This window comes from Porites lutea, chromosome 3, assembly GCF_958299795.1.
Source record: "Porites lutea chromosome 3, jaPorLute2.1, whole genome shotgun sequence".
Lineage (NCBI taxonomy): Eukaryota > Metazoa > Cnidaria > Anthozoa > Scleractinia > Poritidae > Porites > Porites lutea.
In genome coordinates, this window is record NC_133203.1 from 12,591,536 (window position 1) to 12,616,628 (window position 25,093).

A 25,093-nucleotide genomic window follows, 5' to 3' on the forward strand; every position below is an offset into this window, starting at 1 on the left:
TGATGAAAAGGAATCTTTCCGCGCGCGGCGTGGCCGCTCCAGTTTGTCCCCATTCCATTGTTTCCGCACGCTTTCGTTCCCCTGCGCCAGCCTTCGAGCATTTTACAGCCTAGACTTTCTCGAAGTCCTCCGCTTCGCATTTCCGGTTCCGGCAGTTGGCCCTAGCGCGAAGGACGAGCTCTCACTCTCTCGTTCGCTTTTGCCGCAGAAAACATAAAAAATCTACCACCCGCACTTTGCGCTCGTGAAAAAATTTGAGCTCGACTTGTAGGCAAGTCATTTACAGCCTTGCTACGCTGGCAGCGTCTTCTACCCACTTGATCTGGGCCGAGGTGTTTAAGGGAGAAACTATTGCAGCGAAAGTTTACAAAATGGATGAAAGAGCTCCAGGCAACTCAAGAAAAAGCATTTCTGTTCCTGCTGCCCAAGATATCTTCCTTATACTTAAAAGAGGAAAATTTACGACAATAAAAAATACTCAGACAAGTTTACGTAGTTTGTTATAGTTTTTTTTTTGTACAAAGAATCGAAACAGTTATTTCCATCGTTTTCTGCCTGTCTATGTACAAACTGTGGCCCACAAGACTGTTAAGGACGACAGAAAAATGAAGAAATTATAGATGCGGTGGTTATGGGAGTGAATACAAAGACTTAGTTTTAATAGATTGGCCTCACGGTGGCCAATCTACCTTATCAAATCAGTTCAGTTAATAAAACCAAATCTTTGTTGACCAGGCCCCGGTTGTTAAAAAGGTGGATAAGTTTAACGCTAACCATCGGATAAATCTCTATCCACTGGATAACGCAATTGTTTTTCCTAATACTCATTCACTGGATAGTGATTTATCCAGTGGATAGTGCTATCCATCTTTTGAACAACCGGGTCCTGGACTACATTCACACGCACGATCATATGCAACCAACATAAGCTAAAATAAAATGCCTTCATCCGTTCCCAAACTTTTTCGTACACTAATGACATCACCTAGTTCTACTAGTTCTACTACCAGCAGTACTTTGCAGTCTCTTTTCACTGCGAAAAGGAAATCTGATGATGCTATTCGCTAAGTTTTTTATAAGGTTAATAACTCCCTGGGCAAGTAGAGAAACGCGATTTCTGCTTTTTTTCTTTTTCATTTATGGATAGAGTTAACTAGGAGAAAAAAGTTCTAACAACGTTTTGTTCGACCGTTCTACAGTTACTTTGCAACCTTGCTCGTGAGGTAATCTTGGCTTTCGAGCTAGAAAAGGAAAAGAAGAACATACAGGCTCTTATTAAGATAGTCTATTCCGAAAAACTTGAAGGGAATACTCATAAACGGAAGGTGTTTAGATTTCAGCGAAAACCACTCTTTGCCGAAGGCGCCAAATTACGCGATTTCTTCTCAGACGAGCGTTGAGACTGACAAATCTTCAAAGTTACTAACGATTACCATGTTTGGACTACTGTCATGAATAACGGCAAAAATATTATATATTGACAATGATAACTTTCGTTGTCGATATTTCTTTCTGTGGAGCGACGGGGAAACAAAAGTACTTTTCTCCATTACAACTAAGCCAGTTTGAGTAACCTATCAGGTATTTACATGTCCAGTGGTTGAGTAACAGAGAGCAAGCGCACTAGATGTCAGGTCGTGGCTGGTTTACTTTCCCCTTGCGTAGATAAATCACTGGTTTTTTCACTGGTCTTGCTTGAATTCACTTCCTTTTCTTCGCTCCTCTTTTCAGCTGGAGGCTCACACAACTAAAAAAAAAAGAAAAGAAAGAGTTTGCGAAGGAAAATTTTTGAACAAACTTTACAGTCAAGTGGCCCTAGACTTAAACCGCATTTCACTTGAAGTATTGGCGACTACATCACGTACAAAATTGTTTTTAGCTCTACGTAATAGTTTTTAGTGCTCTTTTGCACGTCTACGCGTGGACCCGATAGATGGAAGGATTAATTTGTGGGTGACGGGATTTCGGTCTCCCGCACGGCTGTCAAACAAGCTGAAACACGACTGAAAGGAAGCACAACAAACTTTACCTTCTTAAGAGAGTCGTTAAATTTTTCGCTGTCATCATTGAACTTCCGTTTTTTACTCTCAAATTTCTCCTCTATTTGTTGCTGTTCACTCTCCAGTTTTTTCTAGCGCAAAAGAAATTTAAATGTTAAGAGCAATTTTATAACATGAGAGAGGGATTTTAGGGGCTATTTATATGATACCGGGATGATTTTCATTCCGGAATGAGTTTCGTTCCAGAGTAACGCTCGTGCTGTATTCAAGTGATAAAATCGAACGGCTCAGCTTAAGGCGTTCTCCCTCGCGTGGTTTTTGCTCCAGATCAGATAAGTAGCGTCACTCGCTCCAGACTACACGATTTGCGATTTTCAATCCGGAACAAAGTTTGTCTTCAGTTTACTCGTACCAGAACAAGAATTTCGGATTGAAAACCGTCGTGAGCGCTTTCCGGAATGACTTGTACAGGAACTCAGTGTCGTTTTGGTAAAAATAAGGAGATGGAATGAACTCAATCCAGAATGAAAGTCATTCCGGTATCATGTGAATAGCCCCTTAAAGAACTCTTTGACGATGGAACACTGTCACGTGACAAAATATTGAACACATTCGCCACACATTCCTCCCACTAACTGTCTATCACGTGATGCTGTCGATGGACAGATTTTCAAGATAGTTCATGACGCCTGGAAAAGGGATGAGAGGCAAAGCCAGAGTTCTAATAGCTGGAGTTGCTCAACTTTCACGTGCTTATAATGTTTACTCTCGTACAAATCAAGTGCCCTCCAAAGTTCTTTCCACAGGAGGGGGTGGGGGTGGGGGGGGGGGAGTAGCGTAGCAGACGAGTGGTAAGGTTACTGAGATAAAGGAATGGATTTCTACAGAACTTATTTCTCTTTATGAGTAAGGAAGGCTCATGCAAAGTTACCTGGTGTGCAATCAGAGACTGGACTTGGCGTTTTAAGACTCCCAGACGGGTCTTGGTGACCACTACAAATATCAAAACGGTTGCAGAGAAAGTTAAAAAATTAATAGTTGTAAAGTATTTATAAACCCAAAGATTAAACGAAAAAAAGTTGTGTTCTTCCTAACCAAACCCAATGTATTATTAAATGGTAATTATTAAGGTAGAAATGAATAATACTCAAAATATATCAGCTAAACTTCACCAATTTTGATGCGAATAATGTTAGCATAAAGCCAAAGCTACGGATAGCCAGCACTAAATAATAACCACTTTTTTAAGCAACGGAGGGAAATAAAAAACTGCAACGTATCAAATCCGACAAGGAGAATTTTTATCCGATAGCGATATATAGCTACAAAAGACAAAATAATTGTTACCGCACACACTTTTTTTCATCTACCGTATTGTTCGTATCTTAGCCACCAATCACACCGTTAGCAGACTGATGAGCCGTGACTATGCATTATGCACTATGCAACAACGTGCTCAAGCAACTGCTGCTAAGGATTATATTAGAACTATAAGAATATCAAAAATAGGAACATAACATCTTAAAAAGAGTGTTAGAAAGTATCTAGTGAGATAGCACAGAAAACACACTGACATATTTCGAACGCAGACATCTTAAGCCTCTCCGCAGAGTATTCCTCGCCTACATATCTTTGCAAAAATTGGGTGTGTTTAAAGTGAGCAAGTCGGCGAGTTTCTAGGAATTTTGTACTCATATCGAACAAGCTGAATAGAAATACGACTTCAGCAAAGATGAACCCACTTGAAAAGAAAGAAAAGATCAAGAGCTGGTTTTAAATTATGCTGTGACTAGGGATGTCAAAAGTTAGTTAACGTAGTCAAGTCAGTCCATGATCTATCCAACAACGTCAATGAATGTCTGTGAAAACATACAACATTTACAAAACCTCTCCGGCATCTTACACAGAATACCACGTAACTTAAAATAGCTCTGAGTCAAGTAATAAGTTCATCAGTAATAAAAACAATTTGGCCTAAAGCCACCAAGCTCCCGGGCCACCAGTTTAAGTCCTTGGCAAATAGCAATTGTGAAAACAATTCTTGCCTTACGGACTCATTGTTACAGAATAATATTCAAAACCATGGTCCCAAGATAACCAAATTTTTACACTTCATTTTTCCTGCGGTTAGATTGTTTACCATGTGATCACAAGTATCGAACTGAAAGTCTCTACACATTTAGCCCCAAGGCATATTATAAGGTAGTCGTAGACAAAGCTGTGCTTTAAACTTGTCATTTCAAACAATATCCTTGAGAACGAGAGAGGATAATTACCCCTTTGCATTGGTCCTTTCTTTCTCAAAACTAATATGAGACTCAGATAAAGACGCACCAAGTTTTTACCATCTTTTTCAGGGAAACGTATAGTTTCCAGTACTCGTCTGGTTATTCCAGAGGTGACATTGGTTTGTACCAATGTATCGTAGCGTTAGCTTGTTAAATGAAGCGCATTTGGTAAGGCCAAAACCATGCGAAGTAAGAAGACCAGTCCACTACAATAATAAGTTTTAAAACACCATAGATTTAAAAACAGGTCACTGACAAGTAAAAACAAAACTTATACGTATGTGATGATGTTGGTATTGAATTTACATTTTAAAGTTTACAAAGGAGAGACTTGATGCACTATGCCTTCCGGCTTTTGAATATAAAATTCCATCAGTTTTCACTCTGTCTTGTTCGTTTGAATGACAAGAAAACACTGCTTTTATTATGGAAATGGAAATGCCCTTACTTATCCTCAAGATTATGCGCTAGACCACGGAAAATTCGAGGTGATACTAAAAATCGAAGGCGTAACAAAACGAGGAACGCAACATCGCAGAAATCCGACAATTCGAGGCTAGCAATGGTTGCTTCATACTGACTGGCCCGGCGATAACAGCTCAATGCCAAACTTAGCACTTTTGAGAATCTTCGTCACTTCCGTCCCTCATTACTTATCCTAAGTTTCTCATTCTCACTGTTCACGTAACTTCCTTGCACAGGACGCTTCGAGACGTGACTGCGTAGGGAACGCAAACTTCACGCAAAATTACCAACAATTAACCTGCCTGTTTTAAAATTGTTTTTTTTTGGTCGTGCACAAGTGCACATGACGCGAGGAAATACGCAGGATGAACCTGTTGAAGCAAATTACAAAGACTGACTACAGCACAAATAACAAAGTAATTCAAACAAGACGGATACCTTTCAAAAATGGTTCTCACAAAGAAATTGTGCAAGACATGCGACAGGTAAACCACAATTTAAGCTACAGTTATTTTAGTTATTATTGCACGAAGAGAGCAAGTTATTTAAAACATTGACGAAGAAAGCAAAGTATTTTTGCACCTTTAAGCTGTTGTGTCGTTGGCCATAATTCCTCTTTTTTAACAGTTATCACTAAGGCAATCCTTATTGACCAATACTTTTTACTGACATTTCCACAACAGCAATGCTGCACTGCTAAACTAAAAGCGACATTAACTGAAGTCTGGAAGTTGTTATTTAAACGCTCAAATTTCCTAAAAAACGATACGAGGAAAAATACTTATCAGGGCATGAGACTATTTCCACTTTACATTCAGAAAAAGGTTTCCATTTTCCCCTTTCGTGCTCGGCTTAATGCATAACATGCGAACGGCTTAGGGAAAGTTCATTTAATATGACAAGGGGGGGGGGATGAAGATATTGAGGGGGGGCTCCGAAAATTTTTAGACACCCGAAGGGGGGGCTCTGAAAAAATTGTTGCGCTAGGAGGGGGGGCTCCGAAAATTTGTACACTTCAAAACCAACACATGACATCATCATACAGATCGGATGGTTTTCAACTCCACAATTTAATGACCTGTGCAACTCAGCTATATCACGTGGTTTACAGATATAACAAATGTAGTCTCAGTAATTATTACACTCTTGTTCATCCCAAAAATGCTTTAGAAAATTGTATCACAACTGTATCTGAAGTTTGTCATAGTATAAACCATTGAAGACAATAACGGTAAATATATTTAATACAGTCTAGCGATCTTTTTTCAGGGGAGCAAAGGAATTGAAGGAGGAGGGGGGGGGGGGGGGGTCTGAAATTTTTTCAGCTACCAAGGAGGGGGCTCCTAAAAAATTGAACCGCTAGCGAGGGGGGCTGCTAAAATTTCAAGCTTCGAGTTTCAATATCTTCATCCCCCCCCCCCCCCCCCCTTGTCATATTAAATGAACTTTCCCTTACTTCAGGTTATTGTCAGTAATTCTGAGTAATTGTCTTAGTCCGCGGTCCGTTCTCAGTGCTTTGTGTACCAGCCAATTGCCGAAAAAACAGCTTTGTCAGTCCATACATCTCTAACTAACTATGTTGTCTTTTCAAAAAGTTCTTCAGTGCCCCGATAAAAAGCAATCTCTCCATTCAGCTCATTTTTTATCTTTCGTGAGTAATAAATAACAAAGTCTTTGTTAAAACCGACACACAAATCCGTGTAATACGTTGCATCCTAATACTACTTCCAGCAATTGAATATTAGCCAGTCACTTGCTTTCACGGAATTCTCATATCTCGGAATAATTATTTGGTTCTGCTCGCGGCTGCAATTGAGTAGAATTTAATTTTAACAATACAAAAGAAAAATCTTTTCAAGAGGAAATCCTTTTCAGGTGTTGCAAGAAAACCACGCCAATCCATTGTAATGGTTAAGCCTTAGGCCATGTATCAGTCTAACACTGTATAGCTGTCATTGGAAACCAAAAAAGGCATGAACGAATACATATTCGCATTGCATTCAAAACTCTGAACTGCAGACAAGAACCACTTCAGTCGTGCAAGTGAGTGAGTTGGTGAGTTTGATTGTCAAGAAACGGCACCTTCGGCACATTTGTTATGCGATCAGTGAATATTTTTTGTATCAGTGATCAAAGACGCAGCAAGGTAATAGTCTTCCTTCATTGCGTTTGGTTTCTTATGCTTCCTTAACCGGCTTATGCTGCCTCCAGTACGAGTGGTAGTTGAAGTACTACCGTCTCCTCATGTGTTGAAAATGAATTTCTTACGCAAAAAGAGGAAACAACTGTATTTCCTCTTAGTATGTTACAAAAAACAAATAATCGATGTTATCTTACTATTAATATTTTTTTGCACGGCAACCCAATTTTTCACCTCTTCATTAACAAGTTTGGTTTCTCCTTCCACCCTCTGGCACATAAATTACCACCCAGCTTTTGTATGGGGTCCCGGGTGCCCATTTTTTTCTTACTTTTTGCTTGCTTTGACGCCATTAGAAGGGGTTCTGTATAGTTCTAATATAAAACGACACGTTATGAACATCATGTAATTTCAACAGAACTCCTAGTGGATCCACTTCCAATCAATAAACGAAAAACCAACCAATAAATTTAAAACCAGCGTCCAAACAGGAATAAAAAAATGTAAAAATATGGTTCGCTGCCGCATCTAAAGGAGCTCGGCACGACGCTGCGTTCTTAGGAAACCTTAAGATTATTAAAAAAAGTAATTTTAGCAAATGAAGTTAAATATAACCAGATGGCTTAGAGAAAAAAAATTATTATCTTATCTAAGGATAAATAAACGCCTGAGTCGTCATATGAACACGAAAAAAATGGATTTTACAAGGCATATGTTAAAACACGAAAATGAATACAGACGCAAAACGTATTGTATCCAAAAACGGCTGTGTGAATTGCCAAGCACTGGTTCATCGTGTAGCAACACGAATAATTATATATTCATTCACAAAATGAATGCTGAACAACAGGTAGAGAGAATATATTATATATGAGACTACTGAGGGCAATTTTAAGGACATCGTAATTGTTTTCTAGTCTCCTACAATTGTAATAAGATGCTAGTACGGAACCAGAGCCCTGGTGCGAAACTTTCTAGATGCGACATTAACGACATGAAATTACTTTTAAAGATCATAAGCCAAGAGAAATCATTAAAAACCAAGTATGATCAACCTTAGACTGTGTAAAAATCTCCGGCAAAATACCCTGCAAAAACTGCATTTGATGATTAATTTCTGCTTTTCTCACTTTCTCTAATAGGATTGGAAGACCCAACACTTAACTAAGAGGAAAAAAAAGAATTTGTGACAAACCAGCAAAACTATATCATTCAGCAAGGATTCAGTTAGAAAGCAGGAAGAGAGTTATCCTCAACCTACAACGCGTCAATTAGACTACATATCGTTTGTTCCGTTAAAAGCTGAGTAGTTCGCTGAAACGCGAAGAAAGGAAGCCAACAGAGCCTCAGCAGTGCCAGTACTGTAGGCCAACTATTCTCGCCGGAAAACTGTCAAGAAGTAAACATGAATAACACAACTCAAAACGACATGAACAATGCATCTCAAACGACAAGTGACGACCTAGGTGACGTGGAGAGAAAAATTTTTCTGGCATTTTACTCCACTGTGTTAGTGCTAACCGTGCTCGGAAACACTCTGGTATGCGTCGCCATTTATGTCGACCTGCGCTTGCGCAGTCCAACTAACTGGTTTATAGCATCGTTGGCAGTGAGCGACCTTTTTTACGGGCTCGCAGGCCTACCTTTTCGTATTGCATCCATGCTAAGAGTCATGCCTAATACTGCTGTTTGCTCGCTATGGGTTTGGATAGACATGATATGCGCCGCTGCCTCTATGGCTAACTTAGCAGTGATATCAGTAGACAGATATTTAAAAATAACCAAACCATTTGCTTACCATAGAAATATGACAAAACGGCGCTCGTTTGGTGCTATTGGCGGCGTGTGGCTTTACGCAGCCACTCTAGCGTCGCTGTCTATTATCAGGTGGCCTGGAGCGGGAGGCGTATATGTGGATCCCGTTACTGGAATGTGCCCGAATGACAATAAAGTGTTCTATACTGTGGCTAACATTGTGGCTTTCTTGGTTCCGCTTATTGTGCTTTGTGTTAACTACTCAATGATTCTGCGGACGGCCTGGCTTCAGTTCAAAAAAATGCAACACAGTATTGTGAATACCAGCAGCAAAGAAGATAAACGTAAACAGAAGAGTGTTACGCGGGACTTCAAGGCCACTAAGACCTTGGCTATAGTGCTGTTAACTTTTACTATCTGCTGGGCACCGTTTTTCATCATGTTCACCATCCATCAATACGACCCCCTATACCTGATGGGCCTTCCACAAGATCTAGGCAACGGTATTGTTGACACTTTCTACTATGTGCTACCAAATATAAACAGTGCGTGCAATCCAGTGATCTATGCATACTTTAACAGTGACTTCCGGCGTGTGTTTAAAAGGTTAATGTTCTCTGCCTGTGATAAGGATCTGCGTAACTATAGAAGCCGCACCAAGAGAAAAAGCTCGTTAACTAGCTTTTTCCAAAGCACTTTTGTAAGACGAGGAAGTCCACCAACGCCCACGGACGATGGAAATCACAATTACAATCACATTCACAGTCCGTCGAATAACCATGATGAGAAGGCCTTATTCATAAATGGAGACACTGTGATTACAGAAGTGTGACACTGGCCAACGTTTGTGAGGAGTTATAATCAAAGAAGTAACATAACATCACCCCCAGAGATCATGTGAAATGGTCACGCAAAAACATCAAACAAAATGGAACATGAGGGATCAAAATTAATGAGGCCATACTGAAACGAGCTAAAATCTATGTTGTGCAGATCATTACGGTGAAAATAACGATCAAGCTACGTTAAGTGGCAAAGGAATTACTTCTGTTACTGGTAATGAAAAGAGTCATGAGTCGATATGAGTAATTAAAAATGGCCATACAAATCAACTGGAACATTCTGAAATTATCACTTTCATTACCATAGTATAGAACATTATTAGAAGTCGTTTGATACTTAGTAGGTTTATCATGCTGCTATGTTACATACCTTAAAAAGTATTACCAAAGGGGTAAATCCATTTAACTGCATGCATCATCATCAACATGGAAATGTTGAAAGTCCTCTACCTTTGTTTCAGTAGCATGGAAATACATCCAATCAAGTGAACTGTGTTATGTGAAAGTTTATCTCTGACAGAAAGGATGCCTAGGATAAGTAGAGGAATAAATAGATAATAAGGTTGCGTTCGATTGGGAAATCTGGATTTAGATTTTGAAATCTGGATTTCGGATGTTGCAATCAAACGCGAAATCCAAAAACGGATTTCACCTCTGAGAAATCCGTCCTCAGGGTGGATTTCAATTTAATAAGAAATCCAAATCCGGATTTCATGGATTTCCCTTTTACCGTTCAATTGGGAAATCTGGAAAAAGATTTACAAAACTATTCTCGTGAACAGCAGTCTTCTTTTTACTAATTATGTGTGCGCATGCAAGACTGCTGTTCTTAAGGACAGTTTTTCCAATCCTTGAAAGGAAATCCAAAAACAGATATCCCAGGGTTTAAATTCGTTTTCGGATTTCGGGTTTGAATGCAAATTCGAAATCCAGATTTCAAATCTAAAACCAGATTTCCCAATCGAACTGCCTTCACTGTTTTTCATCATTACCGCTATTTTAGGGATAATGCTTCATATAGTGATACATACAGAATATAAATGCTACAAAAAGGGTTGCACATGTGAAGAGGTATTCTTAAATGAGGTACTCTAGACTTAAAACATTACACACCTATACCGGCCAGGGATTACAAAAAACACACACACAAACTTGTAACCCATTTCTAGAGCTAATTATATACTCAATCAATTATTATCCCCTTAGTTTGCACTAATCAGACGTTCACAAGAGAAAAGCAAGACAGCTGTCTTAAACTCTTGGTTGCAAAAAGTCTTTCTTGTCCACAGTCTTTAACTGACCATAAAGGCACGTTGATTGTGCATATAAGTTTGTGCCCTCTCAAATCCAAATGAAAGAGAGGCTAACTTTGCACTACATTACTCATTACAGCTTTGTAAGGAGATATTGGGCGTGATCCATTCAAGCAAAATTCAGGTACATTGTTCAGAATTAAGCTACGATATCGAAAGGATATCATTTATCAGATAGTTATCAGATTTTTAAAATCGATTTAGAATAGGTCTAATATCGAACATTATCAAACTTTTTATCAGATGGATAAGCAGGGCAGTAAAGTCAAGAAAAGTATTGAAGTGTCCGGGGTAAGAAAATCAAGATGGCCGAAAATATATAAACCGCGCAGCTAGCTCGATCGATTGCATATAGAAAAAAGTTATGTATTTTGTGGGAAAAAACTTTAAGGTTAATGACCTACTTACCAATTCGGAAAGCTGACTGAGCATTATTCCAACGGCCGAAGTGGAATTGCAGACTGAAAATATATACCAGACATTTTCGATCGACTTGTCCCCTCATCAAAAAACCTTTGCTCATCAACAAGCTGCAAGTTCAAACCTTAAACCGAGGCTCGTATGACTCAGCCCCAGGGCCCAATCGGCTGACCTACTTGTAATTTTGTTGGGTTTTGCGGGTCTTGACAACTGTTCCTATAGTTTCTTTCACATTTCTTCCTATTTGCGTACTTAAATACGCATAATTTAGGCGCATGACCTACATTGGGCCCAAAAAAAAAATAAACAGGAAAACCAAGCAAAGAAATTCATTTGGAGACAATCCCAGGCGAAGATACTAACCTTAGTTGAGGTGGGACTCGCCCTGCCTTTCCATGATGCAAAGTCAGCTTTGAAGAGAGTACAAGTAAACAAATATTCCTCTCATCACAATCTCTAACTTTTTTAACATACCCTTCCCTATGATATCAGTAAAGAATAGAGAACGAAAACGCGCCAACCCATAATGAATTATTGTACAAAGATTATATCTTTTATAAGGGAGCTCTGACCACTCGATGTATTTGCTCCCCTTTTGGATAAAGGCTCCCGAACAGGTTCTAGGCTAGGTTGATGAAAAGGAATCTTTCCGTGCGCGGCGTGGCCGCTCCAGTTTGTCCCCATTCCATTGTTTCCGCGCGCTTTCGTTCCCCTGCGCCAGCCTTCCAGCATTTTACAGCCTAGACTTTCTCCAAGTCCTCCGCTTCGCATTTCCGGTTCCGGCAGTTGGCCCTAGCGCGAAGGACGAGCTCTCACTCTCTCGTTCGCTTTTGCCGCAGAAAACATAAAAAATCTACCACCCGCACTTTGCGCTCGTGAAAAAATTTGAGTTCGACTTGTAGGCAAGTCATTTACAGCCTTGCTACGCTGGCAGCGTCTTCTACCCACTTGATCTGGGCCGAGGTGTTTAAGGGAGAAACTATTGCAGCGAAAGTTTACAAAATGGATGAAAGAGCTCCAGGCAACTCAAGAAAAAGCATTTCTGTTCCTGCTGCCCAAGATATCTTCCTTATACTTAAAAGAAGAAAATTTACGACAATAAAAAAAACTCAGACAAGTTTACGTAGTTTGTTATAGTTTTTTTTTTGTACAAAGAATCGAAACAGTTATTTCCATCGTTTTCTGCCTGTCTATGTACAAACTGTGGCCCACAAGACTGTTAAGGACGACAGAAAAATGAAGAAATTATAGATGCGGTGGTTATGGGAGTGAATACAAAGACTTAGTTTTAATAGATTGGCCTCACGGTGGCCAATCTACCTTATCAAATCAGTTCAGTTAATAAAACCAAATCTTTGTTGACCAGGCCCCGGTTGTTAAAAAGGTGGATAAGTTTAACGCTAACCATCGGATAAATCTCTATCCACTGGATAACGCAATTGTTTTTCCTAATACTCATTCACTGGATAGTGATTTATCCAGTGGATAGTGCTATCCATCTTTTGAACAACCGGGTCCTGGACTACATTCACACGCACGATCATAATTTATGCAACTAACATAAGCTAAAATAACGATGCCTTCATCTGTCCACAAACTTTTTCGTACACTAATGACATCACCTACTTCTACTAGTTCTACTACCAGCAGTACTTTGCAGTCTCTTTTCACCGCGAAAAGGAAATTTGATGATGCTATTCGCTACGTTTTCATAACGTTAATACCTCCCAGGGCAAGATTTTGTAAAGAAACTCGATTTCTGCTTTTTTCTTTTTCATTTAAGAAAAGAGTTAATTAGGAGAAAAAAGTTCTAACAACGTTTTGTCTGATCTACAGTTACTTTACAACCTTGCTCGTGAGGTACTCTTGGCTTTCGAGCTAGAAAAGGAAAAGAAGAACATACAGGCTCTTATTAAGATAGTCTATTCCGAAAAACTTGAAGGGAATACTCATAAACGGAAGGTGTTTAGATTTCAGCGAAAACCACTCTTTGCCGAAGGCGCCAAATTACGCGATTTCTTCTCAGACGAGCGTTGAGACTGACAAATCTTCAAAGTTACTAACGATTATCATGTTTGGACTACTGTCATGAATAATGGCAAAAAAAATTACATATTGACAATGATAACTTTCGTTGTGGACGTTTCTTTCTGTGGAACGACGGGGAAACAAAAGTACTTTTCTCCATTACAACTAAGCCAGTTTGAGTAACCTATCAGGTATTTACATGTCCAGTGGTTGAGTAACAGAGAGCAAGCGCACTAGATGTCAGGTCGTGGCTGGTTTACTTTCCCCTTGCGTAGATAAATCACTGTTTTTTTCACTGGTCTTGCTTGAATTCACTTCCTTTTCTTCGCTCCTCTTTTCAGCTGGAGGCTCACACAACTAAAAAAAAAGAACAGAAAGAGTTTGCGAAGGAAAATTTTTTAACAAACTTTACAGTCAAGTGGCCCTAGACTTAAACCGCATTTCACTTGAAGTATTGGCGACTGCATCACGTACAAAATTGTTTTTAGCTCTACGTAATAGTTTTTAGTGTTCTTTTGCACGTTTACACGTGGACCCGATAGATGGAAGGATTAATTTGTGGGTGACGGGATTTCGGTCTCCCGCACAGCTGTCAAACAAGCTGAAACACGACTGAAAGGAAGCACAACAAACTTTACCTTCTTAAGAGAGTCGTTAAATTTTTCGCTGTCATCATTGAACTTCCGTTTTTTACTCTCAAATTTCTCCTCTATTTGTTGCAGTTCACTCTCCAGTTTTTTCTAGCGCAAAAGAAATTTACATGTTAAGAGCAATTTTATAACATGAGAGAGGGATTTTAGGGGCTGTTTATATGATACCGGGATGATTTTCATTCCGGAATGAGTTTCGTTCCAGAGTAACGCTCGTGCTGTATTCAAGTGATAAAATCGAACGGCTCAGCTTAAGGCGTTCTCCCTCGCGTGGTTTTTGCTCCAGATCAGATAAGTAGCGTCACTCGCTCCAAACTACACGATTTGCGATTTTCAATCCGGAACAAAGTTTGTCTTCAGTTTACATGCAATCAGAATGAAAAGTCGCACCAGAACAAGAATTTCGGATTGAAAACCGTCGTGAGCGCTTTCCGGAATGACTTGTACAGGAACTCGGTGTCGTTTTGGTAAAAATAAGGAGATGGAATGAACTCAATCCAGAATGAAAGTCATTCCGGTATCATGTGAATAGCCCCTTAAAGAACTCTTTGACGATGGAACACTGTCACGTGACAAAATATTAAACACATTCGCCACACATTCCTCCCACTAACTGTCTATCACGTGATGTTATCGATGGACAGATTTTCAAGATAGTTCATGACGCCTGGAAAAGGAATGAGAGGCAAGGCCAGAGTTCTAATAGCTGGAGTTGCTCAACTTTCACGTGCTTATAATATTTGCTCTCGTACAAATAAAGTGGCCTCCAAAGTTCTTTACACAGGAGGGGGTGGGGGGGGGGGGGGGAAGTTGCGTAGCAGACGAGTGGTAAGGTTACTGAAGTAAAGGAATGGATTTCTACAGAACTTAATTCTCTTCTTGAGTAGGGAAGCTTATGCAAAGTTACCTGGTGTGCAATCAGAGACTGGACTTGGCGTTTTAAGACTCCCAGACGGGTCTTGGTGACCACTAAAAATATCAAAACGGTTACAGAGCAAGTTAAGAAATTAATATTTGTAAATTATTTATAAACCCAAAGATTAAACGAAAAATGTGTGTTCTTCCTAACCAAACCCAACGTATTATTAAATGGTAATTATTAAGGTAGAAATGAATAATACTCAAAATGTATCAGCTAAACTTCACCAATTTTGATGTGAATAATGTTAGCATAAAGCCAAAGCTACGGATAGCCAGCGCCAAATAATAACCTTTTTTAAGCAACGGAGGGAAACAAAAAACTGCAACGTATCAAATCCGAGAAGTAGAGTTTTTATCCGCAAGCGATATCTATTTTTTCCAGTTTCATTTATCAATAAGTTTGATTAAATTAAATACTATTCTAACAGGTGGCACTGAGTAACAATTATACTTTTTCCTGCTAATAAACAGAGAGGGAATTTACTTTAGTTAAATGAATCCTGTCACACCTGGGCCCGGTTCAATTTTAAGCAAGGTTTTCTTATCTGAGAACATGCAACTTAAGCTTACAAAATACTGTTCAGCCTTTACTCCGAGATACAGTAATGATAACACAAAATGTTACTCCAAACAATGCATAGGAAGGTAAGATGCAAAAACGGAACAAAATTTTAATCCTGGATTAGCGCTAATTGGCCTTTCAGGAACCGGGCCCAGCTGGGAAATAAAAAAAGATTATTCATACCTGTTCGAACATCTCTTACGACTGTATCACTAAATATCTCAGCCATTAATTTGTGATTTCGATGAAAGCGAGCAGCTGATACGTGCTTGACAGAAAACGAGTCATCCTCATCTGGCAAAAAAGTGAACAACAGTTACTGGTTAGATTACAACACAGTAAATTAAAATACCTAAATATAAATCAATATAAATCTAAGATTGTTTCTGTAGAATCCAAAGCGGGCAAAATATATTAAGTACTTACCATCATCGTCATCCACAGGCTGAATGCCAAACCTGGCATCGTCTAATTTCTGGAAAAAACAGAGAAATTGCACGTAAGCTTGATATAAACTATCAGAACATACTACGTGGATAATAACCATTTAAACTAGTGGATCTTCTAAACCCGTATGATGAGACATGTCACAGTATTAGCTTGCATAGTAACTGCATGAGAAACATAAAGCCAAGCAAAAAAGACGTCCTTCTTTCTTGAAAGCAAACAGTGGCACGCAATGACTGTTTTCGGTAAAAATATCTGTTCAGAGAACCAAGTATTGCCTTGAATTTTCTCTTGCTTGAAGACGGCTAAGAATTTTTAAAATAAACGTTGCATTCAAGTACAATTTTCGAAGCTTATCTAATAAATTCCCTTCGATTTTCTGAAGTTTAATTTTTCACTTTTTACCACCCAGGTTACACTATTTTTCTTAGAAAAAGGAAACCTAAAATTTTCAGATTCTAAAATGTGATGGACAGAGGAATCAGAAAAATTCCCACTTTCGTAAACCGTTAAATTGCACCTAAAATTTTCGGGAAAATAATACTGAAGCCCCATTCGAAAAGACTTCAGTTCCCCAAGGACGACCAAACAGATAAAAATTTTGTAGCGTTGCTTAGAATGCATTTCTAGAGATCTAAAAGTACTCTGGTGAGCTTAAAAAGTGTTTTCAATGTATTTTGGAGGAAACCGTTGTTGTGTGCCCCTGAGCAATGCTCTATTTTGTGTTCCATATTTCTCTTGTGACTGAAACACAGGCTATTGTATTGTAAAAACATTCTACAATGGTAAAAATAATTAATAATCACTACACTGCAACTAAGAACAGATTTCCATAAAGTACAGACAACAAGCTGTAAGTTAGGAAAAACTAAAAGAATAAGACATTACCCCAAAAGGCATTGAACCCATCATTGCTCTTTCCATAGCTTGTTGCTCCTGGAGGGCAGCTTGGGCTGCAATCAACAAGTCAAATATCATGTTAAAACAAAAAAAAGGCCACAAACCAACAGTCCTTGTCCAAAGTTTGCGGCATCCATGTGCTAGATACATGTACAGTGTTCATTCCATAACTTTTTCAGAGTAGGGCATTGTTTAATAGAAATGGGAACATTTGATGTACAAAAGGGCTCTTCCTCTGCCTTAAGAAATGACTACATACAATATTAGAAAATGACAAAGAAATTTGAATGTTTTTTTTTTCTGGTTTTGGGGCTTTTGCCTTGGCCTCTCAGCTTTGTTTGGCACTCTTATGACATGGCAGCCAAAAATAAAAACCATCACACTTTTAACTCTTCCTGAGTGATGAATCAGACTTATCATTATCATAATTTATTATTACTATTACTATTATTATCATTATTATTATTGTTATCATCATCATTCCCTACTTTGCACAGTAAACGTTGATCCTAGAATTCGTGTCAGTTATAGTATGTGCTCTCTATGTCAAATCAATGACTTCAGACAGAAAGCACCTTTTGCAGAATTATACATCATGATTGTATTAGCTGTACCAAAAAGTGCTGATTTCTGCAAAGATGAGACATGCAGTTTAATCCAGAGTCTTTCAAGGTGGTGTGAGACATGTATAATTATCATGTACATCACCAACACCATCATCATCAATGTGTTTGGCCAAATCAGCAAGAAATTTGAACCAAGTGATAAAATACAATAGTTTTGTTCTTTTTTGCATCAGCAGGCAGTAAAAGTGTCTAGTAGGAACTACTCAAGATGCACCATAGAATAAACAGTGTACATACAAATGCACTTAAACTGGCATAACCAGTATGCTAATGTTATAAGTTCAAAACTGGTCAAACCACAGGAATTCATCAAGATTCTCAAAAAACTAGTTAAAACTACAGTATCGATTGCATGTGTTGATTTCAGAGATGGCTTAAAATGTTTGACATTATACCATTCAATGTAACTTGACTGAAAAGGCACTTATTTACCTCGTCCTTTTGCTACAATCCATGCTTGGTAAGCAGGAGAGTTGTGATATGCCTTCATCGCTTCATTGTACTCTTGCTAAGATATAAGGGGGAAAACAAATCAATTCCACACTATTCAGCAAGGGTAAGAAGAACAACGTTCTGAAAGGGAATGGGCAATACCATGCATTCTTATAACACTGCACATATCAATATACCGTATTTCCTCGAATAATAGCCGTCCCTCGAATAATCGCCCCCGTTTGACGGAAATATTTAAAATAACTGCCTCGAATAATCGCCCCCTTCGCCCCTCTTGCCATCTTCTCTCTCTTTTATCCCCTCCTTGTAAAAACTGATCAGTGAGATTCAAGCTCTGAATCAAGGAACGAAATTTGCAACACTTAAAAAAAACCCATGTTCAGTTTATTTGATGTGATTATTTTTTATTTAATGGAAAAATAATAAATAAAATATTCTAAATATATTAAGGCACGACTTCCAGTGAGCAATATTTGAAACAATCACCTCCCTCGAACAATCGCCCTAATTTTGTGTGAAAAAAGAAATAATCACCCCTGGCTATTGTTCATGGAAATACGGTATGTTTTGTATGGCAAAATGAAAAATATTCTCAAAACTGCTTTATGCACCTTCTGGCACGACATGTACAGGAAATGGATCAAAAAACAAATTTAAGACAGTCACGAGAAAAAGTGCCATTGTAATTCAAGCACATGTTTTCACTGTCAGTGTTTACTTCACCTTTTCAATTTCATATTCATCCATATGCTCCTAAAAGAGAAAAAAAAGAATTATTGGCAAAGAATGGGACTAAGAAAAAATGGACTCCCAAACAGAATTCAAACCCACTGCCCTCCAGAACACCCGTTTGGTACACTTCACTACCCTGGCTGTGGAACTAATAGTAAATTTTGAAGGCCTCTCACTAGATTTTCAACTTCCTGATGGACACTGTGGAGGCATTGTCAGGGTAAAATTCTGACAAGCAACATGGCCATGAAACAGCGACATAATACTAGATGAAGTGGGGCAGGGTTAAATGCCGACAGGGACATGGCCTATTTCTCAAAACACAAAATTAGCATATTTGTAATTCAGAGACTAGGGACATATATACCCCCTGTCCCCTCCCTTTAGAGGGACTCGTTGTATGCCCTCAGTTTGCTTTGACTTTTGCGACAAATTATTAACAAAGTACCGGTGGCTTAACTGTCTGGTGATAAAAGTTTAGTTGTTATTCTTAAAACCTAAATAAAAATAGCTTTTGCAATACTGTATGTAGTTGGATGGTCCTGCAAATAAAGCTTGACGTTGTTCTTACAATCCATCTTGCATTAATTTTATCAGAAGGAAAACAACATCAACCTGATTCAAGTGATTTCACCATTAAGATAGTAAACTAGTTCTTTAACTCTTGTAAAGTGAATCAACTTCTCAAACCTAACAAAATAAGGTTTCTTGGACTTCTAAAAATTAATACACAAAAACCAACCTTTTTTTGCTACATTATAGATATTCAAGTTCAACCTTGTACCTGCTTTTCTTCATCACTCAAATCTCTCCACATTTGTCCAATGATTCTTCCAATTTCCCATAATTTCAACTCTGAATGCTGAAGTTTGACTTGGTCCCAAACCTTAATGGAATTGCAAAGAAAATAAAAATGGAAATTAGGGCAGTGTTGATGAGTTTTAATTAAGATCATTATAACAGCAAATGTTCTTAGAACTAAGAGATTTTGGTGGTTGTTTTAACTGGCTCTAGAAAACTCGCATTTTACGAGACTACCCATGATACATGTAAAGGCCAGCTTCTCCAATGGCCACTTCTGCACAATGGCCATATAATCTGAACAAGGATAAACCTTTAAGATTTTAACTAACATAACTTTTAAAAAGCCATGTCTTTTAAGCTCACCTTCCTGCTATACCTCATGTATGGCATTAACGGTTTCTCCGGAGGTTTTGGTGGCTTTGGAATACGAATATCGGACGTCTGTCAAGAAAATAAAGCACTACAATGATCAGCAAAGTTCTATTAAATAGAGAAAAACAACATGATGTTAATTTCAGTTAATGCAGTTAACAACAAGGAGTGCCACCTCTTGTTGTTGATCAGCGGCCAGTTGGGTTGCTCAAGCGCAGTCAGCCTTGCTGGCATCAGCTCCATGTGCTGAGTACAGCATTTTCCTGGCAGCCACTTGCTTCATTTAGCCTTTGGATCAGGAATTTACCCCCACCCCTCCCCTCTTATTTTTCCACTGGTAATCAGTATGACAGGTACCTAGTTCCATTGGCATAGGGGCTTATGGCTGGAGGGCACAGGTTTACCAGCCAAGAGGGTATGACTCTGTCTAAGGACTGGCTTTGTCAAAAGTGGGATCCTGGACATCCTGAGCACCCACCTCCACTAAGCACTGCAGTTGTTAACAGCGATTAAACATGGTAAAAAACAGTGCAAGAAAGGATCCAGTGCTTACTAAAAAACAAATTCATGCACTAAACTAAAAGAAAGGAAGAGCAAGGACCTTGTCTCCTGCTCATTTAAGTCTAGTAACATTTATGACTTCCAGCAATCCTCTATACTTACGGGTGAAATATATCTTTGAGTAAATCTAGGCTGCCCATAGCCAATCTGTCCCCATTGATTTGGTGTCTAAAATTAAATTCAAATAGTCGGTGGTAAGTACATTGACATTTTTCTGCACATGGGGCCAAACACTTTAAAATGACAGCAAAAATGATAATGAAACAAACCTGTGTCATCATGGCCTGAGGATTTGGGTGATAAGGGGGACGAAATCTTGCTGCTAAGGATGAAATAGATGAGAAAACAATGACATTGCATAACAGTATATAATATTCGCACCACATACCCATTGCTCCGACAGTGTGTAAAGAAAGTCTCAAAGCGCTTGACGATGCTTTAATTTTTTGGCTTGTCTTTGGAATTCTACTTGCCAAATTTTTCTTATTTTAATAGCTCAATAAAGACAACATAGTTCAGTGAAGACAACATAGTTCATAAAGGACACTTAAGTTCATTAACAACTACATGAGTATATATATCTTTATTTGGATCCCATATGCGTAAAGGCAGGGGAAGGGGATCTCAACGGGTATACATGTATGTATACACTTATCTTACTAATAACAGTAATAAAAATAATTAACTTAAATTATTATCATTATTTTATTTTTTTTATAAATAATCCAATAAAGACACATAGTTCAAGACGACAAAGTTCATAGAAGACACTTTAGTTCAGTAATGACTACAAGAGTTCAGAAAATGACACATGCATTAATGTATCTTTATTTGGATCCCACATGCACTAAGGCGGTGGAGGGGGTCTCAAGGGGCTTGTGTATAAACTTATGATATTAATAATAATAACAACAACAACTAAGTGCCAATGCACAGTTCAGTTCATCATTTTACGAGGGGCTTGCTTATAATGCTCCAACATTCTGCTTGTGTAGTTTTGTGGCATTTACCCAGTAGGCACGTGGTAACCATCAACAGGTGTAGCTTAGTAAAACTTCCATTGCTGCAAGACTATACAGTGGTTCATTATAGTAGTCATTACGTACCCTTGTCATTGTTATGGCAGGATTAGAAACCAGTTTTAGATTGATTGCACAGCTGCATGGAGCTTATTAAATCTTAGACTGCTTGGTTGTATGGAGTTCATTTTATTTTCTAATCTTGGGGATGTTACAATCCTGTTTTAGGGATGGGGGACAGGGTGGTAATATTTGTTAACTTTTAAATTGGGAGATTTAGGGGAAATGGGTATTGGTATTAAGAACCTTTAATAACATTATTTATTGATTTTAATTCAGCTGCCTCGGCAAAAAAAGGGGGAAACAAGAGGGATGTTGAGGAAAACCAACAGTACAAGATGTAGGATTGCTGTTATAGGAAAGGGGATTTTTCGACCTAGCTATGAGTGATAGATGAAGAAAGGAGTGATTGATTAAAGACAGGAATAACACAGGAAGTGGAGGATGACAGCAATGGAGCACATACCTTGTAATACGAAGTGAACTTATAACTCATGAGAGATTACATGAATTGTCTTTTTATTACGGTACGAAATATACAACACTTGGGCTCAGTTCTCTTTTTGGAAATAGCACATGTTAGTCTTATAAGATGTGCGAAATATATCTTACAGACAAAACATAGGGATCTTTACATTGAAAATAATTAACATTGCTGTATTGAAGTTAAGATAAATAATTTTGCAATAAATTAACTTATCCTTGGATGTCTTAAATTATTCATTCTTTATTTCTGAAAGGACGTGGTTAGCCAAACGGTCGAGCTGCCCAGCCATAAGTTGGAGCTGGGCAGCCAGCCGTTTGGCTTCCATTGTGGTCTTTTTTATTTCATTAGCCTTTTGTTCTAATTTTTCTTCTTTCTCTTTTAACTCGTTTTCTTTTTTCTCAATTTCGCTTTTTCTTTCTTTTAGTTTTAACTCTTCTTCCTTCACCCGCAATTCATTTTCTTTTCCCTCGATTTCCTTTTTCTTCTTCTCCATTTCAATTGCTGCTAGGCATGTTCTTATTTCTAGTTCTTCCTCTGGTGATCTCAGTAAAAATGAATGACCTACCTATGATAATCCGTCTACTATTGTAAACTTATGTTACCCGGTCTAAATGATAAATAAGATAAGATGAGCTCATCCTTAAAAACGAAAACATCCTATCTCAACAAATATTTTGCCCTTCAGCTTTTTATGGTTCCTCTACTGCTATGTAAGTTTGACACTTGAATAAAAGTATTGATTGATTGATTGAGTGATGACACGTGATTGCTTACATGAAAGTTTTGATTTGAACATACAGTACATGTAAAGCTTCAGAAAACTTCAGAAACTTTAAAGATCTTTAAAAACAATGTGATAGTCTCATGCAAAACAATTCGCTTTTGAAATTCACATCAAGCAATTTTTCATCATGGTAGTTGCAGTCATGTACTAGGCAACAAAAAAGTTCACGTCTCATGTTTCATCGCAGAAAAACAAGGCCCAATTTTTTAATACGAGAGATGAACTCAAACTTAAAAGAATGCGCTACATTTCTTGGTAGAATTAAAATTGATTGTCAAAAGTTTTCAAGGATCACAAACGCAATTTTAGAGCCACAGGTTACTCAAGTTACCGACATACGTGTATGTTACAGCTGATCATGATGATCATGCCCATCGCCCAGATAAGCCCAGAATGGTTTGACCTTACAAAATAAAACATAATATTATTCATTTTCTTTCTTGTACATGTGTATACACTGTTTGTTTGCATTTGGAGCAGGCATTGGAAACTGTATTTGAGGAAATGAGGCCTGATACAGATGTCCTTGAAGAAACATTCGCTTAACTTGGTCTTGTTTCAATCTTTAGACTACAGTCACTAATGCGAATAAACCATGCCGTGTTGTGTTATGTCATTGTAAAATTAGTCATGGGTAAATCTTTTGTTTTCTTACTCGAGAGACTCGATCCTCAACTCGATTCTCGATAACTTGTTCTCAATTCTCGATTCTCGATTCACACAGGAATCAAGAATCGAGAAATGAGACTCACAACAAACTGTCAACTTACTTTTTAACAGTATTATATAAACGAACTGGATGCAAACATTGCGTTGGTTTCTTCACCTCAACCATAAGCTCAGGTTATCATGCCCAATGAAATGAACAAAATTACCCACAAAGGACTCTTGAATTTATAGTATAGTCCTAGCACAATTTTGATGAGACAATTAGAAGGCTCACTCTCAATTTCGTTCGGCTTTGATAACAACTATCTGCCGATAGGAATCTCAAGTTTACCCTCCGGCCCCTATAATGTTGTTAATTAGAATACAAGTAACATATTTCAAAGCACTCGAAACCAAAATTAATTTCAAAGAAAATTCTCTCACCTGCTTGGGCCATTGCAGCAGCCGAAGCGCTCTGAAACGGCTGTGACAAAGGACTCTGTCCAAACTGTCGGTAATCACGGTTAAGACGCGGCGAGGCGCCTAATGGCAAAGACATGTGGAATCCTTTGTTATGTCTGGCGTTTCACACAGTGCACAATGCTATGGCGCGGGTCATGCAAGGATCATCAAAACTTAATCCTCTTTAGACAGGCTTTTTGTCTTCCGGTATGAGTCGACTTTCTTTTTTGACCACTCAGAAAATAAAATGAGCGCTGGTAATAACAGTAAGTCACACAAAAGATAGGCAGTTTGAATCAAAACTTGTCCGCCATATTTGACATGCTGAAAGAAGTAAGTACTTTATGTATGGTGTCATGTAGGCTCTGACATCTTGCGGGCTCAGGCAAGATTTGTGGGGACCAGTGTGTTTTTCCTGTTGCTAATACACCTGCTAATAGTGCGATCAATAAATGAGATATTGAAAAAGACAGAAAAGACTTTAAAAAAATATCCACACTACGTAACAATAACTTGCCAACAACAGTTTGCGCGGCAGGCGTTTTTTTTTTTGAGTTGAGGCCTTTAGCCGGGACCGGCTGTAGCAGAAAGAAAACTACACTCAACGAACATCCTTGCGATTCTTTTTAAGTTACGGAGTCATTAACTTCCGACCTGTTAACAAATTAAGCTGAGAAGCTCCTAGTGCAATCTCAGACAGAGATCGGGGCAAGGGGTGGAGCTCTGGGGCTTTTAACCCACCCCCCACACAAAGACCGTTTACCGGAGTGGTACAGTAACAAAGTTTTGTGCCCGAAAGCTCCGAGCTCCAGCCCCTTACTAGCCACTTTACTGTATATGACATTTTTGGCAGATAAGGTACCCCTTTCGTATACCTTCTATTGACAAATGTTACATGACCCCTTTCACAGTTTAGAACTTTGCCGTTCCTCTTAACCGTGCTGTAAATGCCATCACTGTCTTTTAAATATGAATAAATAAAAAAATAGAACGTTTTCTCTACTTTTTCACAGCCATAACATGCAGGCTGAAATGACAGATTATCTGCCCTACCTTTTTATACACAAAAAGGTACCCCTTGCGGGAGGAGCCGGATCCTTCCCGTATAGGCCATTATAGAGAGTATCCCCGGGCACATATATTGTGGTTGATGGAAAAGTCCTTCGTCTTCCCCTAAGCCGGGGAGTTGGTCACTGTGTGGGTATTACAAGTTTGTGGTATCAAGGCCTGCGCACCAAAACTTTAAAGTGCGGCCGGTGACAGCCTCTTTTGAAGTTGGCGAGGGAATGAAATTTCTTTTCCAATTAGGATACGAACAGAAAAAATTTATTTGCTACGTCGGGAACGCAAATTT

The 25,093-nt window shown here is 38.6% G+C and overlaps 2 protein-coding genes and 1 long non-coding RNA gene across 6 annotated transcripts in view; 1 reads left to right on the forward strand and 2 right to left on the reverse strand.

Moving 5' to 3' along the window:
- LOC140930516 (D(1) dopamine receptor-like) overlaps positions 1–9,480 on the forward strand; it is a 48,003-nt gene extending 38,523 nt beyond the window's left edge. For both annotated transcript variants that reach the window (XM_073380233.1, XM_073380234.1), the window contains one exon: positions 8,036–9,480. In XM_073380233.1, coding sequence (XP_073236334.1) covers positions 8,299–9,480 — 1,182 coding nt within the window. In that variant the 5' untranslated portion in view covers positions 8,036–8,298. The remainder of the gene's footprint in view (positions 1–8,035) is intronic.
- LOC140930519 (uncharacterized) lies at positions 488–11,319 on the reverse strand. 2 transcript variants are annotated; one of them, XR_012164859.1, is made up of 3 exons: positions 11,212–11,319; positions 9,861–10,019; positions 488–1,747 (listed from the first exon to the last, which is right to left on the reverse strand). It is a non-coding gene; the product is annotated as an uncharacterized lncRNA (long non-coding RNA). The 2 variants fall into 2 exon arrangements; XR_012164858.1 differs by lacking the exons at positions 9,861–10,019; positions 11,212–11,319 and adding exons at positions 2,030–2,131; positions 2,932–2,997.
- A 1,022-nt stretch (positions 11,320–12,341) lies between these two features.
- LOC140930520 (SWI/SNF-related matrix-associated actin-dependent regulator of chromatin subfamily E member 1-like) lies at positions 12,342–24,055 on the reverse strand. 2 transcript variants are annotated; one of them, XM_073380240.1, is made up of 13 exons: positions 23,722–24,055; positions 20,549–20,598; positions 20,382–20,447; positions 19,710–19,787; positions 19,327–19,428; positions 18,534–18,563; positions 17,790–17,865; positions 16,720–16,784; positions 15,811–15,859; positions 15,568–15,678; positions 14,809–14,870; positions 13,890–13,991; positions 12,342–13,608 (listed from the first exon to the last, which is right to left on the reverse strand). In XM_073380240.1, the coding sequence occupies exons 1-13, from the start codon at positions 23,834–23,836 to the stop codon at positions 13,492–13,494; spliced, it is 1,023 nt and encodes a 340-aa protein (XP_073236341.1). In that variant the 5' UTR covers positions 23,837–24,055; the 3' UTR covers positions 12,342–13,491. The 2 variants fall into 2 exon arrangements, with proteins under 2 accessions (XP_073236341.1, XP_073236340.1); XM_073380239.1 differs by having other exon boundaries at positions 20,549–20,601.
- Positions 24,056–25,093: the final 1,038 nt, after the last annotated feature.

Coding starts and splice junctions, on each gene's coding strand:
- LOC140930520 (XM_073380239.1), bottom strand. CDS start 23,836: ATGTCTTTGCCATTAGGCGCCTCGCCGCGTCTTAACCGTGATTACCGA. Junction 20,448..20,548: donor CTCAGGCCATGATGACACAG/GTTTGTTTCATT, acceptor ATTTAATTTTAG/ACACCAAATCAATGGGGACA. Junction 13,609..13,889: donor TTAACGACTCTCTTAAGAAG/GTAAAGTTTGTT, acceptor CTTTTTTTTTAG/TTGTGTGAGCCTCCAGCTGA.